The sequence below is a fragment of the Aplidium turbinatum genome, chromosome 15 (genome assembly GCF_918807975.1).
Source record: "Aplidium turbinatum chromosome 15, kaAplTurb1.1, whole genome shotgun sequence".
NCBI lineage: Eukaryota > Metazoa > Chordata > Ascidiacea > Aplousobranchia > Polyclinidae > Aplidium > Aplidium turbinatum.
In genome coordinates, this window is record NC_137486.1 from 2,868,380 (window position 1) to 2,885,084 (window position 16,705).

The window sequence follows — 16,705 nt, forward strand, 5'->3', positions numbered from 1 at the left end:
CATGTACGATAAACCCAGAACGGATGACGACAACTGACCCGTCAACGTGTCCCCCTGGGTGCGTCTTGACTGTGGCACCATGTATTGATGGGGAGAACAAACAAACAAACCGCAGACTATATTCTCTATATATATAATTATAGGCTATCATCCTCTGTCCAATAAATGGACCACACAGTCTGCATGTCTTCGATGATGAAACCAAAGACTAGCCGCTCTCTAGTACATTTAAGTGCATCGCAGAAAAATAACCTGGGGGGTAAACAAAGGGAGCCTTGGCTCGTTTAAACAAAGGAAACCAACGGTAACAGTTGTTGAAATAAGCTAGTTGGTGGTGCCAACAGCTACATAGAATGTACTACACAGCAACATAATAAATCACCACGTAACATAGAAATTGACCACACGAGCCTATCAATGGGAAGCTTTTCTAACGCAAGATGCATATTCAGCTGTGCACAGAAATACGTAGACTCACCTTTTATAGGGTGGTCGGTCGTCTCATGCAGCGAGCGAGCTTGGAGCGATTCAGCTGTATGAAGATTCTGAAAAAGTAAATGTCAGTTCCCACCAGTTGAAAGGATTTGGTACGGCAGTCTTGTGTAGCAAAAATTGACAACTATAGACACCTAGTACTTCACCCACGAGGCCAGACTCGTCAGTATCGCATCACTAATTCATTCCACAGATTTTCAACCGCTGATATTTTTCAGTCAATTGAATTCTTACTACGTAGTTGAAAGGATTGTTTTAGGGGTGGCCGGTCGATTGGTCGAAAGACATTTGGTCGACAGACATTTGATCGACAGGACGTTTGGTCGACAGACAATTGGTCGACAGAGATTTGGTCGACAGGACATTTGGTCGACAAGACATTTGGTCGACAAGCCATTTGGTCGACAGGACATTTGGGTTAGAGTTAGGGTAGGGTTAGGGTTAGTTAACCCTAACCCTAAAATGAATCGTTCTGTCGACCAAATGTCCTGTCGACGAAATATCTTGTCGACCAAATGTCTGTCGACCAATTGTCTGTCGACCAAACGTCCTGTCGACCAAATGTCTGTCGACCAAACGTCTGTCGACCAAATGTCCTGTCGACCAAATGTCTTGTCGACCAAATGTCTGTCGACCAAACGTCCTGTCGACCAATTGTCTTTCGACCAATTGACCGGGTACCGTTTTAGGCAGGGGCGTATCCCCAATGGAAGCATTGCTTCCCCTGTCAAAATTGAAAAAAGAGAAAATTATGTTTTTTAGTAAAACGGTTTTGTAATTTCTTTACCTGAATACAAATTAGAACGGTTTCTAACTCATGTCCCCGTGTAATTTCAGCTCGGTTTTAATTTAAAAAAGTTGGAAGCGTACGGAAGCTAAGATTCGTATCGCTTCCCTTGCTCTCGTTTTTGCTATACTAAGAAACAAGTGAGAGACTAAGGAAAAAAAGCAGAGCAAAGTTTGCGCAAGTTACGTTTCTTTTAACTAATCCACGGAAGCAACTTTTCAATCGCTTCCCCGTCGCAGGGTTACCAGATTGGCCAAATTCCACCAATTAGGCTTTTTTAAAATTAATTCTTTAAAATGCATAATAATCAATATTTCTCAAATATTGTAACCTTACCACATGAAACCATGTTTACCATTGCTCAATATATGTTCTATACTTGTTTAATACTCGTAATGTGGCGGATTAAAACTCATCCACTACAGTCCTTTTATACTTGCTATTTTTCGTGCTATACTTGCAGAATTATTTTTGATACAATTTTTTGAAATCCGCTACAAGTCATAAAATGTATGTACATTTTATTATTTTTAATAGAAACAGGTAAATATATCCATTTGACCTTTTAGTCTAATTTATTTTCCTTGATTTTGGCCTTTTTTTGTATTATTTTAGTTTTTAGACTTTATCATAATCTGGCAACTCTGCTCTGTTGGATATTGCGCCCGTGGGCTAAAAATGAAAAAATTTAAAGCGCTGTTATGGTTATAATATCACGTAAAGCAAAAGTTTGAGCCATATGTTGGCTTTACACTGCTATCCTGGCTGGATAGACTTTGGCATAAGACAGGATATGTGAGGTCTAGGCTAAACTTGACTGAAGTGAATTCTGGCTTAAGCTACTATCAGTAGGTAGCTGTAGCTGAATTTATGGTGCTTTCCAATTTTAGCCGCATTTTTTGCCCATTCGTGTGTAAGAGCGACCTTTAATAAGTTAATAGCTGTTTATCTGCTTATAAATTTTATACAAATATTACCCTAAAAGTATTTCCAGAAAGCACTATAATCCATTATTTGAGTGTAATTTTGCAAAAAAATTTCCGGGGGGCATGCTCCCGGACCCTCCTAGAAAACACGTACCTTCGGCACGCTCTGATCCCCCACGAGTTTTATTGCTTTCCTTGCTCAAACAACCAGGATACGCCACTGGTTTTAGGGATCTTGCAATCGTACAATCGTGCACTGTCTCCCTATAGACTGGTTCACTCAAGTCAAGGGCATCACATTCAATTAAGCTGCACTGCAATCACGTAAGCCAGAGCCTTTAACCAGACAAACCATCATGCATAGTTGCACTGATAAAACGGAATCATGAAATAGTTGACAATCAACATCGAGAAAATCAACATAGTGTCAATACTCACTCAATCTTTCACTGGATGCAAGTTGTTTCAGAAAAAAATGACAATTAAAGAATCCAGAGTTACCACACAGGACAATTCTTCACCTCTTTAAGTTGGCCGATCGATGCCTTCAGAGTTTCGTTCTCAGCTTTCATGTCTTCCTTCTCCTTCTGACAACTTTCAAGCATCTCCGTCTGATGCTCGCTCTTTTCCTTCATGACGTCATGTTGGGTCTTGAGCACTTCGTTCTTATCTCGCATGGCCCTCAGGTCAGCATTGCACTTCTGAACAACACAGCTTCCACTATCAGTTTAAACACAAAAACCTTCTTACAATTTATTGATTGGCTCATGGAAAGATTATTTACGGACTGAGCATCGTCCGAAGCTTAAAAATCTCTTATTTCCACAGTGGCTTTGATCCATCCCTGTAAACCAAGCTACTGAAGTGTGATTGATAAATGTAACTAGATTACAGTTGCCAACTTCTTTCGAGCCATTCCAGATGCACGATGCAAGCTCTCAGTCCCTTCTTAGTTTGAACAAACCTACAAAAGCCGCCGACGTGGCACAGTTGGCAGTGCACTTATGGCCAAATCATTATGAATGGCTGGAGACAGGAATGTTTTAATGAGATGAGAACAAAATGTGAGACATTACAAACTCTTGCTTGCGTAACAACAACGATGCATTAATGCAAAGTTATTTTACCTTCAATGTGCTCCGCTTATCATCAAGCTCTTCTATAAGCTCTCTGATCCGCTGCTGAGCTTCGTCCATCACTTGTGCTGAACTTATATCCTGGCTTTGGTTTAAATTTTCAGTAAACTTTAATCTTCGTAGGGATGTTCTGAAAGCCACAAGGGAGTTAACTTAGAAAATCTTTATAAAATTATGAGGGTGTTCACCAGGCATTTAGTTCTATAACATGAGACGCTCTTTTGGTGTACGGTAGACTAAACTAAACAGGTAGTGATTACATGATCTAGTCCCCTGAAGGTCAACAGTGTCTGATTGACGAAAGGTCGAAATAAATGCGGAATATTACCTGAAACACCTTGTGATAGTTTAGCTTACACCAGAAAATCATGTTGTAAAAAATATATATGATATACCCAATCTAGTTATTTTTGGAAAAAGTGTCTGTCGTTGCCCGAAGCTGAAATGCTGAAGCTTTCTTCTTCTTTCCTTCCATCCATAAATACCTCATCATATTTAGGTTGACGTTATTTGACCACAAGCTCTCGAAAAGAGTCAGTCGGAAAGTATTGCAGCTTCGAGCAATGACAAACCTTCTCCACGCCATATAACACCATACACTAATTAACACTTTGTTTAAACAATTTGACGCAGATGTGAAATTAATTCCTTATCATGCATTGCAAATCGTCGATATGTGGCGGCATTCACTGACCGTAGTTTGAGTTTCAAGGAGTCTTGTTCGCGTTTCAAACCATCGCATTCTCTCATTACATCGAGTCGATCTTCTTTCAACTTCTTTATTTCAGCACAAGCACGGCCTTGTGATTGTTGAAGCTTTGTTGCCATCTGCGCATGCATCTCCTGCATCTTTTGCGACATCAACTCAGCTTCACAGCAGGCCGCATCCCTCAATGCTTCTGCGCTGTGAGAACACCTCGATCATTTTAAACGACAAGAATGCTGTGCATGGACATGCATTGCCTCAGGATACTTAATATCAACGAACAAATGTACATACACTTGTACATTGTTTATGTGCACGTTTTGTAAAGTACGTTACACACGCGCATTTTATGAAAAGCAGAGTGAATAAATAAGTTCGGAAGAGTGAAAACAAAAAAGAAATGGTTACATCAACATTCAACATAGGTAGTGAGTGTTTAGCATGACAGACAGCGTCAGCTTAATTTTACACAGCACGCACTGCAAAAACCAAAAAATCTAAATCAGTGCTTTCCAACCAATGGGTCGCGAAGCTATTAAGAGGTCCGCTAAGTTTTTAAAACTTACATAAAATCTAAAAAACAAAAGCATTGATTAGAATAATTGTATACTGTTAGAGTGTACACTGATGGCGCTGCATCAACGAGTGGGGTCCATTCTGGAGAGAGCAACCAAGCCAAGTAGACTCACTGCTTACATAGAAAAAATAACGTTGCATAAGGTACCGTAGATGTCACCAGAACTACATGTAGTCATGGCTGTAAAGTGTAAAGACTGTGAACTACACCAAGAAAATCTACTCTACAGTGAAGAAGATTTGCTGGCGCGTGTTTTTGTAACAGACTCAATTCCCATCACTTGCATCTTCTGTACCACTGGCAGAAAACTGCGTACTTTAAGATGTGTATTTTACAAGTTATGAAATACTTCTCGCAATATCCACGTTCTGGAAACTTTGTATTCTGAACTCCTTTGCTGATAACACTGGTCAACACAATTTTTGGTGCAACAAAGATAAGAGGGGTTTTGGGGAATTTCTAAGGTGGAGAATCCGAAAATGAAGTCCGTTTCCGCGTATCAAATCGTTTTTTTTCACTACAGCCGTTACTTTCCCCTACAGCTATGTGATCGCTGCGGTGGAAAAACAAATTTGATGCGGAAAAATAAACCTCATTTTACAACTCAGCGACCCAAATTTACCCTAAAAACAATCTTTTGTTTATGCGCCAGAAATTTAGCTTTAAATTGTTGACATGCATTAGCAGAGGATGTGGCCCTGCCTGTGGAGCTTGACAATAATTCCATTGAACTTGGTGAAGGCAGCAGTTTTAAGCTTCGATGTCAAAAAGCAAACCTTCGTCATTGTGAATTTATACCAGCAAGGAATCTCCTTATTAAAGTTCGCCATTACACTTCTCTTGCCTTTTACCACCACGCTCTTGCATGAGTGCGGCTTTTCAACAGACATCGGGAAGAAAACGTTCCATGTCTGAGATTATCGCCTATTAAACATCGACTTGATGTAATCATATACAATCGTCCAAACTAGCAAGTTAAAACGGAATGCCCATGAAAAATAGAATCAAGTTTTGTTCTTTCAGCACAATTTTTTAATTGTTACTTGACAAAATACAGTGTACCGTCAGAAATATTTTTTTTCTTGTTTGAGTTAATTAATACGACGCAGTATCTTACAGTGGGCCGGGGCCCCAAGCCAAAAGTTTTAATAAAAGTGAGTCGTGAGCTGAAAATGTTGAGAAGCACTGATTTAGATAGAGACACACAAAAATGAACAGTAATTTGATTGTATAAAAATACGAATAGGCCTACATCCGTGTGGGTGAGGCACTCGAGACAGAGCAAACGAATCTGTGAACTTGTCACCTTGCAAAACAGTTTGCCGCATGAGACGTTTAGTTTCTAAAAAGTCAAACAGTCAAAACATTTTCTGGTGAACGTTTGTGATGCAAAGTGAACAAGTGTGGAGACTGGAGAGTTATAGAAGTCGCTACAACGACAACACATGGACCTCACTTGGTTTTCTGGACACGGAGTTCCTCTTGCATTGCTTGAAAATGGTTAACCTTTTTCTTCATGGCAAATATAATTTCGTCTTTTCCAGCGGATTCCTTCTCTCTGTATTCTAACTCATCTTCTTTGATTCTGTTGCGGAGTGAGAAATGAGTTTAGTTGCAAGTATGAGTGCCCATGAGTTGAGTTGAAAATCAGTTATGTAGTCATGGGCTTTTCAAAGATGAAATGAAACAAAACGTATTTTCCAATACAGGGTTGGTTAGATTTCGGGTTAGATATGACGAGGCTCGCTCATAACACATGACTAGGGAACTGAGTTCCGAAAGCTAGTGCAATTTGCTATTACCACAACGAACTCGCAGCATCAGGCTAAAACAGATCGTTAGTGTATAGATTGTGGAGTAAAAAAAGGTAAAGGATGGCTTCAAAGCATTCGAATCTTCATACCACGCTTGGAAACGATGGAGCAGATCTTGCAATTTATCGTTGTGCTTTTTAAAGTTTTTTTCATCTTATGATCTATTTTCAGGAAGTTCTGTTACTCTCTTACTGGGATGAAATGAAAACTAAAATGTCACCAGGGGAGTGCAGACTTGCAGCACTGCAAGGCCAAATTCACATAATCATCTTGATCTACGGGCCACAGCTGTGACAAGAACTCACAGCAAAATATATAAGTCGCCTCAACGTACGCAGTGGGCACTGGGCAAAGTGTGGTAACATACCATCAGCATTGTCACAATTAGGCAATATCCTTGAAAGGAACAATGCTATTGTACTGTCAAGTGCCCGCACTTGCGTTCACTGGAAACATCAATTGTTCGCTATATTACGACGAATGTGCATGCAATAAATGGCCACGCAGCTACCTCACGCCAAGCTTATAGCTAGCCTAATTTCACGGTCGTCGGACCACTCGGCATGCTTCAACTCAGCAAGTTCATTTCAGCTACTGCCAAGTCAGCAAATAAGATTTACGTGCTCACGTCGGACTTGCTTGGTCAATGGTCATCGCTTGTTACTCATTTTGCTGACTTGTAGGAGACTCTAATTTCACACTGGTTGAACTTGTCGGGTTGCCACACAAAAAAGAATGTTCACTAAACGTTGAAACTTGAAACATGAATGAAAATCGTCTAGCGGGCCATACATTATATATATAAAATCCAGACCTTTCTGCGGGCCAAAAGTTTAAGCTTGCAGGCCACATTTGGCCTGCGGCCACGGTTTGCACACCCCTGTGTTCTAAACCCAACCCTATATTAATCACACTCCCTTTTCATCACGTTGGTCAAAATAAAATATTTTAAGTAACATTTGTAGTCAGAGGCTCTGTAACCATGTGCTCCTTCAAAAATAATTGAAATCATTTATCTGCTGGAGCAAATGAAGCCTGTTCTATCCGAGGATAAGCAATAAGCATGTCAACAAGTTTTAAGAGGAAAGTTCGACTTTAGCAAACCTCTGTTTGAATTATAAAGTACCGGTACATGACAAGTAAAAACATGAACATAGAAAGTTTCTATGACAAGCCTTCCATACGGAAGGTTTATCTCGTTAACAGCCCATATCTGGAAACATGCAGAATTGCAGGGTATATATACACTAGGGTGCGGCTGACGCCCCGTAAAATTTAAAACTTGATCGTAGCAACCTTAACTTTTTTTTGGAAGTGAGGCTTGGTGTACAAAGCTTAAATATGAAGTTTCAGCAAAATTGAACAAGGTCTAGGGGGTCCAGATTGCAATCAAACTTTTATAGGATTATCGATTTTCCCAAATTTCAATTTTGACATTAAATTGAGTGATTTATGCTTAAAAAAATTTGAGTGATTTTTATATGTTCATGTGATACCAGCTAATTTTTGTAAATCATTGCAAGTTATAGTTTTTATGCTGTGAACAGCAACTTAGGTTTCACTTAGAACCAGTGTGTCAATTTAGGGGTAATTTTGCATACTTTGTGCAACAGAATTACTGAAATTTTTGCAGAATTAGGGCAAACAAACAAATTTCAAAAATGGTGTCTTCGGATTGCAAATTCTTTGAATTAATACCCTGTTCAAAACAAACATAAATCAGTGTTTTATACTTTTAATGTCATTTACCACAGTCCACAGCGCTGTGTAGGCTTTAGCCGTAATAAATTTAATATATAAGCACTCCTTTGTTGCTTTTTAGGTAAAATTTAGATATTACGAAGTGACATTCTAACATTTTTGTTTTAGTACTCTATGATACATAATTACATATCATTTCACCACAGGTTTTCACCTTAAAAAGAATTACTTCACCCACATGATGCCTACACGCAGCCTAAAGTAAGGGGCGACGCATGTCTTCTTGAAGTTGCATACAAGCACCAGTTTTATGCCCTGTATTACAGCTTGTTGTGTCAAAAACAAGAGATGTAACAAAATCTTTGCAATGCCAATCTTTAAGCAACTGCATAGTAACTTTGGACACAAGTGCTCCAGCTGTTTCTGTTGAATGGGTTGGGATTATTGGAACACCCAACAATTTAATGCCACCGATGCCAGATATCAAAACTCGGATCCTTTCATCTTGCTTTTACTTGCTTGTTAAAGTCTCCAGAAGTTTTCCATCCCAATGTAAAGCACCAACAGCAGGTGGTGACCACACGGAGAGCATTTTTTCTGAAATATATTGCGCTGTTTCAACTCTGTATCTGTGTGACTGAGATAGGTGGAGATTTAGCTTTGAAGCATCTCCAGAACAGGCTTGAACCACAAAATGGATAGTTACAGATAAGGCAGTTGGTGTAATGCTGTTTCTGATTGCTGCAGAGACTAATCCTGGAAATTTCATTATGTCATGAGGCATGAAGATGGCTGTTCCTGTATTGATCTTCTTTCATGAGAGCGTTTTTCCTCTATCTCACAAATCATTGAAGATGTGCATGGCTCGTTGTCCACATCATCCTCAGCTTCTAAATCAATAGCATTATTTATATCATTCACTCGGGCCTCCTCCTTTGCTACTCGTCTATCTTGCTGTTATCGCCTGGTAATGATCTTTTTAACTTTTGCTTCTAACACTATCATTTCCAGCCATACTTGCTTCCTGGTAAGGAATAGCATGTCTTCTTCATTGCTATTTTTTACCATGACATTGCGTGGCCAGAAAAGAAAGGTTTCACTAAGCTTTTTCTGAAATTCCTGTACAGTACATTTTTAGTGGTTTGCCTTTGTTCAACTTGTCTTGATATAGGAGAAGTGCTCTATAACGACTCCTTACATTTACCCTTATTCTGAACCTGGGAATAATGCCTTTGAAATGATCTGCACTTACGAGACTGAAACTGGAGGTATTTGACTGAGCTAAATAGTGGTAAGTCATTTTGAAGGTATTATGACATCACAGAGGCATGTTTTCACTTTTAGCGATTCACAAGGTAAAGCTGACAAGTAATGACAAGTAATGACCAGGAAGATTTCAGTCACTCACATTTAATAAAAGTTGTGTGTTGTACTAGTTAATACACAGACTATGTTCTACTGCTTAATACTTGCATTCTCCAGCAATTACATCAAGTATATTTTGCAATAGGTTACATTACTTCTCAAAATAGTGTTTGGTTGTCTGCTTGCAAAACCTCACTTGTTAAACAATAGTATGGAACATAATAATATTGTGTCAAACATTGCAACTGTGGAGCCTAGATGACCTTAAATACAGAATTTACCATGCTAAATGAAAGACTATGTAGCATTGTAAAACTATCCGATTATGGCGATTAAGCACCAAATTTCTTAATTTTCAATTCAAATCTGGACCCCCTAAACATTAGTAGATTGGTCTTAAACTTCATAAATATTGTTTTTGTACCAAGCGTCACCTATAAAAAAAAGTTAGGGTGTTTTGCTTCAGGTCGGGGCATCAGCCGCACCCTAATATACACGGCAACAATTTAACAGACTCGGTTCCTTACATTTGCCTCATACGATAATTCAGACTTTGAGAGCAAATATATTGAAACAGGTATGATTGAATAAAAGATAAAAAAGCTGTTTGTGACATTAACATATCACAACATACAAAAAAGACACAAAAATGACTCAGCAAAATAATTTACTTGATGAATGCTGGTATGTACACTAAAATGTATAGCCTAATTGTATATATATATAACCTATCTAACGAAGTAGCCTAATAAAAAAGTATTGGAGCAAAGAATTAGAAGCGAACTCAGCACCTCAAAGTTTTTTCGTTGGTCTTCACTTCATCTAGAAGAGAGATGATCCGCTCTGACAAAACGTCTTGGTTGGTGTTTGAAAAAGTGTTAGCCTACAAATAAAGAACAGGTTTAACTTTGTAGAAACAAAATCACAAATAAAATAGAATTTGCAGGAACATTCGAAGACTTTAGTTCTAAAATACATTGCCATTTTGTGAAAGAACAAACAAAGAATAGTATAGGCCTACTGGACAAAGGATGGAAGCTTAAACAAAAGATATATACAATTAAACATATATATATACAGTGCTTTTTCTAGGTGTGCAGTGCAGTCACTGCAGTGTGCTACTGCACTTAGACCACAAAAATAGCACATGGACATGGAGTACCACTAAAAAGGACATTGTACTGTGTAATTACACACAGTCACAAAAGTACTGCTGTGTGGATGATTATTTTTTTTTATTTTCTGCATCCATTTCCTGGACGCAGAAGTGCGTCCATTGCCGGGTTAATCTGTGACTGCCAACAATTTCCCACTAGACTTTCGTAGAAATTTAAAACTAAAACGGCATATCGGTATTATATTTGTTTTGTCTGGCCATGTTTTGTACTTTTCAGCACTTTTTTATTATGACCTGGCAACACTGCATAGCATTAAGTAATGATGATAAGAAGGAAATGCAAATAAACTTCTACAGTCTACATGTACCATATTTTGAACAACAGCTTAAAAAGTGTACAAGTCTTGGATGAAGTACAAAATCTTCCACAAGCGATTTGTCTTGCTGATGCATTGTTTCAGGATGACACGTGAACAAACTGACACCAACTTGTCCATGTGACTTACCTTTGTTTCAAATGCTTCCAATTGCTGACGTAAATTTGACACCAGGGTCCTTAAACGAGCATTGTCGGAATGCATCACAATCAACTTGGCTCTCAATTGATCCGACATAACATCGTTTGCTGTCAAAGTGACTGAAGTAGCATTAGATCTAGCAGATATGGGCTGAAATGAACAACAAAGAAATTAAAATACCAAAGCTTACAGCTTTTAAGACTATGAAGTGTAGTTTCATGAATAACTTATTTTTTTAATTATTCTAATATTCAAACTTTTTGGACCATAGACATATGAAGCCAAGCAACTTAATCAGACTTAACATATTAAAGTTTACTACATTTACAAAAAAAACTACATTGCTACAAATTTTGAACGTTTTCGACATCACATGATGTCCTCTTTAGGAATAATATACAGTAATTTTATCTACATCTAAACAAAATACAAAGGTTAAACATTAAATTTACCGACAGAAAAACAACCTAAAAACTGTACAGTGCTTTAATATACAGTAATTTTATCTACATCTAAACAAAATACAAAGGTTAAACATTAAATTTACCGACAGAAAAACAACCTAAAAACTGTACAGTGCTTTAATATACAGTAATTTTATCTACATCTAAACAAAATACAAAGGTTAAACATTAAATTTACCGACAGAAAAACAACCTAAAAACTGTACAGTGCTTTAATATACAGTAATTTTATCTACATCTAAACAAAATACAAAGGTTAAACATTAAATTTACCGGCAGAAAAACAACCTAAAAACTGTACAGTGCTTCTGACCAGCTCAACACTCAACAAGAAACACAAGAATCTCAAAGGTCACTGCATTACACAGATCACATGATGTGGTGTATATACAGTTCGGCAAGGTGCAAAAACTAATTTAAATACACAGAAAATGCATGTTACAAAACAGACGAGCCACAAGCATACAAATTTTGTCTGTTTGAAGGTGGATTATTGCGCTGCATGTGCAGGACTTCCAAAATCTTGGTTTGATACTCAGACTTGTCCCTGTACAGGATCTCAAATCATTTAATACCTAGTAGCCTAGTTTCTAACTGGGGGGGGGGGGGGGGGGGGCATCAACCATTTCTATGGGAGGTGCAAGCTTTCCAATGATATTTGAACTTTGTGCAGCAATTTCAATGTCCTGAAGTATTTTTTGACCATTTCTATATTTTAAGAAATAACAGGCAAGGCTATATGCAAACAAAGCATTTGTTGCCGGTTGAAAACAAAAAGAGTAAAATCTTTTAAGTGTTAGCACTCATTCCATTATTATCAAAGAGCCTTAGCCCCCAAGTTTGTCTCCAGTAAAGCAATGAAGGGTGTCTTGAACTTAATTAAATATCAAGATAGTCAATTCTTCAAAAGCAGAGTGCTTTATAAAAAGATGGAGTGCTTGCGATTGTGTTTTCAACCTGTGTAAGAACTATGGAGATGCAGCATGATGGTAAATAATGTATAATCTGGTGTTTTTTCACACGAATGTCGAATGATTGATGGTTGTTTAAAAATGCATGCTAATTGCTAAATAGAAGTTTTATATCCAAGCTACAAGCTACATTTGAAAAACTCGAGGTAACACGGAAATCCAGTAAGCTTCAGTGACTGAAGTTGCTTGCAGATGGTAACTTTAAGCTTAAGTGGACAATAAAGCAACAGTTCATCTAAATGCCTTGAAAACAAACAACATAAAATAATTTTAGATGCGGATGAAAACATGGTCCCAATCAAATAGTTTTTGAAGAACCACAAGAGGAAATGTCTGCATGAAAGTTTAACCACACAGCTAAGTTAGACTTCGAAGAACTGGAACTTGAGATGATATTCCTATTTACCCACTTGTCTGAACTCAAGATATTCATAGACAAACAGTGCTCGGATCCACATACCTTCTTGATCCTTTTTATACTGCAGTTGCTGTCAAGACCAAAGACAGGCTGAGAGATGAAGACATAAGCAACATTGCGTAATTTTTGGAGTTAAACCTTGCAATTTAATAATCTAAATGCTTAAAATCAATCTTAAGTACTTCACTAATAGCTTGGAACCATGATAAAAAACAAAACAAAAAACTTTTGGTGTTACAGTTGTGCAAAAAGCAGCGGCTGAACTAATACTTTTTAATTATTAAACACTCACCCTTTGTGGGCTGACATCCGAAAGATTAATCAAAGAGCAATCTTGAAACATTGTTGATGGCAACGTCTCATCCTGGAGTGAAGATAGATTTAGGGCATTTTTACTGCAGGTCCCAGCATATTGGCTATCAACTGCATATTCTTTGCAATCTTGAACAAATTCATCTTTATTTAAACGTCTTTGGTATTCCTGGCATGAACGCAGCAATGCCACCTTTCCAATGTGATGATTAGCATCAGTACGATATGAAGCATTAGAACTGGATGGGCGGATTGGAGACGGTAGCTGAAATGTTGTTACTTTCTTACTTGGGGAACTGGTGAGGTGCATTGCAGAATTATGCACAACAGGATCTGGTAGACAAAAGCTGGTTGATGAACTTTTATAACCTTGCTGCAATGCTGGTTTCACTTTGAGCTGTGACAAGTTGGAGCGATGGCTCTTATCCTCTGCTTGATTGCACAACTCAGTAGTTGAGTTAGATCTTATTGACCGTTCCAACATTAGTTCTTCCATTGTGAGAGGTGGTGGCAAACTGAGCGTCTCATCATCTAATTGAGAATTTATTGATAACTCCATTTTTAACAACAATTTCTATGTAAAAAGGAAGTATATTTACGCAGTACTGAAATTACACTTTCTTAATAGTAATGAACTTTCAGATATATACATTACTGTAAAACACTTTTGTTATCATATGTAACCTATGAGAGGATTCCCTGTAACAATGTATGTAACATGTTGGATTCGTATAATCACAAATGACATACTTCTGACAATCTGGCATCCTATTTGTTTCTTTATATATAAATGAAGTTCAAACCTATCATTGAAAAATTATGATGCAATGTCTCTAAAAAGGAAACGTATTATAAGTTTACTTACAGTACAATAGTTGTTACAGAATGTTATTTCATCTGCAGAGATGATGCAGCATCGCCTCTGCTTTCGATAAAATAATATAACTACTTTTCAAGTTTTCAATCGTAAAAATATGTAATAAACTTATAACATGATTACACATTGTAGCTTGTCTGCCAATTAATAAATATATTAACCAATGCAAAAGGACTGTTATTATTGGGCTTGCTACTATTTGGCTAGTCCGATTCGGCTAGTTCCCTATTCGGGTACAGTCCAATTCGGTTAGTTCCCTATTCGGCTACAGTTTTGAATTGTATGTTATTCCACAATATCGTTTCTTTTGCATTCTGACAAAGAAAAATAAATTGAAATGAAATTTAGCGCAAAATGTTTGAACTATTAAATTGAAATGTTTGTTCACATAAAATCGACATGTATCCTACGTCACCGTCTGTATGCAAACTTACAATATATATATTAGAATCCTCAACTATTACAAAATTCTAAATCCAACAACGCAAGCCTTAAAGCAGCCGGTGGCCAAGTAGTGCTTGAATGACCGCCGGTGCTACCTCCTTCGTCGGCCAAGTTTGGCCGCCGGTTTCTTCTAGCCAATTATTTCGGAATGGCCCGATTCGGTGAGTCCGATTCGGTGAGAGCCTTTTTCGGTGAGAGCCCTATTCGGTGAGTTTTTTTTTTTAAATTATTGCGCGCCGTAGCCTAATTGTCATTGCCGTTATAGGGTTAGGGGATAGAGGTTAGGGGGTTGGGGTTAGGAGGTTGGGGGTTTTTGGGGTTGGGGGTTTTTGAGGTTGGGGGTTTTTGGGGTTGGGGTTTGGGGGTTGGAGTGTTTGGGGTTAGGGGGTTTTTGGGGTTAGGGGTTTTTGGGGGTTTAGGGGGTTGGGGGTTTTTGGGGTTGGGGGTTTTTGGGGGTTGGGGTTGGGGGTTTTTGGGGTTGGGGGTTTTTGGGGTTGGGGGTTTTTGGGGTTGGGGGGTTTTGGGGTTAGAGGTTTTTGGGGTTGGGGTTTTTTGGGGGTTTGGGTTAGGGGTTTTTGGGTTAGGGGGTTTGGGGTTAGGGGTTTTAATTAGGCTACGGTACCCGATAATTTTCAAACAAAAATTTAAAAAAAAACACAAAAATCCCCAACCCCAAAAACCCCCAACCCCTAACCTCTATCCCCTAACCCTATAACGGCAATGATAATTAGGCTACGGCGCGCAATAATTTAAAAAAAAAAACTCACCGAATAGGGCTCTCACCGAAAAAGGCTCTCACCGAATCGGACTCACCGAATAGTAGCAGACCCCAATTATTTAATTTCGCAATAGTATAATCGTGGATTAAATGTCGAAAATATGTAGTATCAAAGAGTGACGCAGAATTAAGTCAGCGCATCATAGTCACTACTGTTGTATTGAATATATCCAGCTGCGATCACCAGCGCTGTAAGTCTTGTTTGCAATCCCGATGCATATTTTAAGGAAGTGTTAATCCGAAGTGCTAATTTACATCGGCTGGCAATATTATCGTTTTTATATCAATTCAATGTTGTCGGACATTGAATCGTTGTTAAAAAGGAGAACTAGGTTAGTTGACATCCATGGGTAAAACACGTGTCTTCATAGTTGAGAACGTTGAGGGTTAGTGACTTCACACCCTCAATGGTGACATCATAACGGAATAAATGGTCAGGTTTTATGAAAGGCGGTATGCAGTAGAAACAATTTACTGAGCTGCAAGCAGTTAAAACAATTTAGGGTCGTTAGATGGTCCCGCAGTACCGGATTACAATCCCGATAAAGCATTTAATGCGTGGTACAACGATTCTATTGCAGGACGTCACCCAGACTTCAACAACGCTAAGTGATCATTTTAACATTGTTGCAAGTTTATTGCTATTTACTTGTGCTCTCGTTATTGTATTTTGGCCTCCAAGCATGCAGATTTGGCCGCCGAGAAGGAGCTCTCGGTAGGCCACGATGGCTGCCGGAAAAAAACACGAGTTTTAAGGCCTGCAACGCCTTCTGTTTATTTAGAGAATTTTGTATTTCATTCCACAATATCGTTTCTTTTATAGTTGAAATTATCGACGCTTAAGATGAATGGGATTTAGACTTAACCACTGAATTAAATTTATTTTTGAACTATTAATGTTTTCTCAGATATAATAATTCCAAGTCATGTAACGCCGAAACCCAGGTTAATTCTAAACTGCCACTTCGGTTTCAACTTCATCTTTTATGTCAAATGCTATTTGGCAACTGCCTTTTTTTCGTTGACACGTTTTTGCTGAGACTTTATCTCATTAACCTCTATTGTTAATTATGAAAATGTTGTTTTAATGTAAGACTTATTTTGAACGTCTGCAGACATTGAATGAATGTAAAAATGATGGATTTGCCGTCTGGAAAGGTAAACACTGGATAAAATGCAAGAAGGCAAAAGAAATGATATTGTGGAATAAAATACAAAATTCTCTAAATAAACGGAAGAATCGGACATATATACATCTCTCTGTTACCATTTTTAATGTAAAAATTCAAACTGTGCTGT

The 16,705-nt window shown here is 38.1% G+C and overlaps 1 protein-coding gene across 1 annotated transcript in view; it reads right to left on the bottom strand.

Moving 5' to 3' along the window:
• Positions 1 to 11,231, bottom strand: part of LOC145784421 (uncharacterized) — a 33,744-nt gene extending 22,513 nt beyond the window's left edge. Inside the window, exons 1-7 of the mRNA XM_082596234.1 lie at positions 11,131 to 11,231; positions 10,299 to 10,390; positions 6,084 to 6,212; positions 4,039 to 4,248; positions 3,336 to 3,474; positions 2,730 to 2,909; positions 479 to 545 (exon numbers count right to left, since the gene is read on the bottom strand). Coding sequence (XP_082452360.1) covers positions 479 to 545; positions 2,730 to 2,909; positions 3,336 to 3,474; positions 4,039 to 4,248; positions 6,084 to 6,212; positions 10,299 to 10,390; positions 11,131 to 11,205 — 892 coding nt within the window. The 5' untranslated portion in view covers positions 11,206 to 11,231. The remainder of the gene's footprint in view (positions 1 to 478; positions 546 to 2,729; positions 2,910 to 3,335; positions 3,475 to 4,038; positions 4,249 to 6,083; positions 6,213 to 10,298; positions 10,391 to 11,130) is intronic.
• Between the last annotated feature and the right edge of the window lie 5,474 nt (positions 11,232 to 16,705).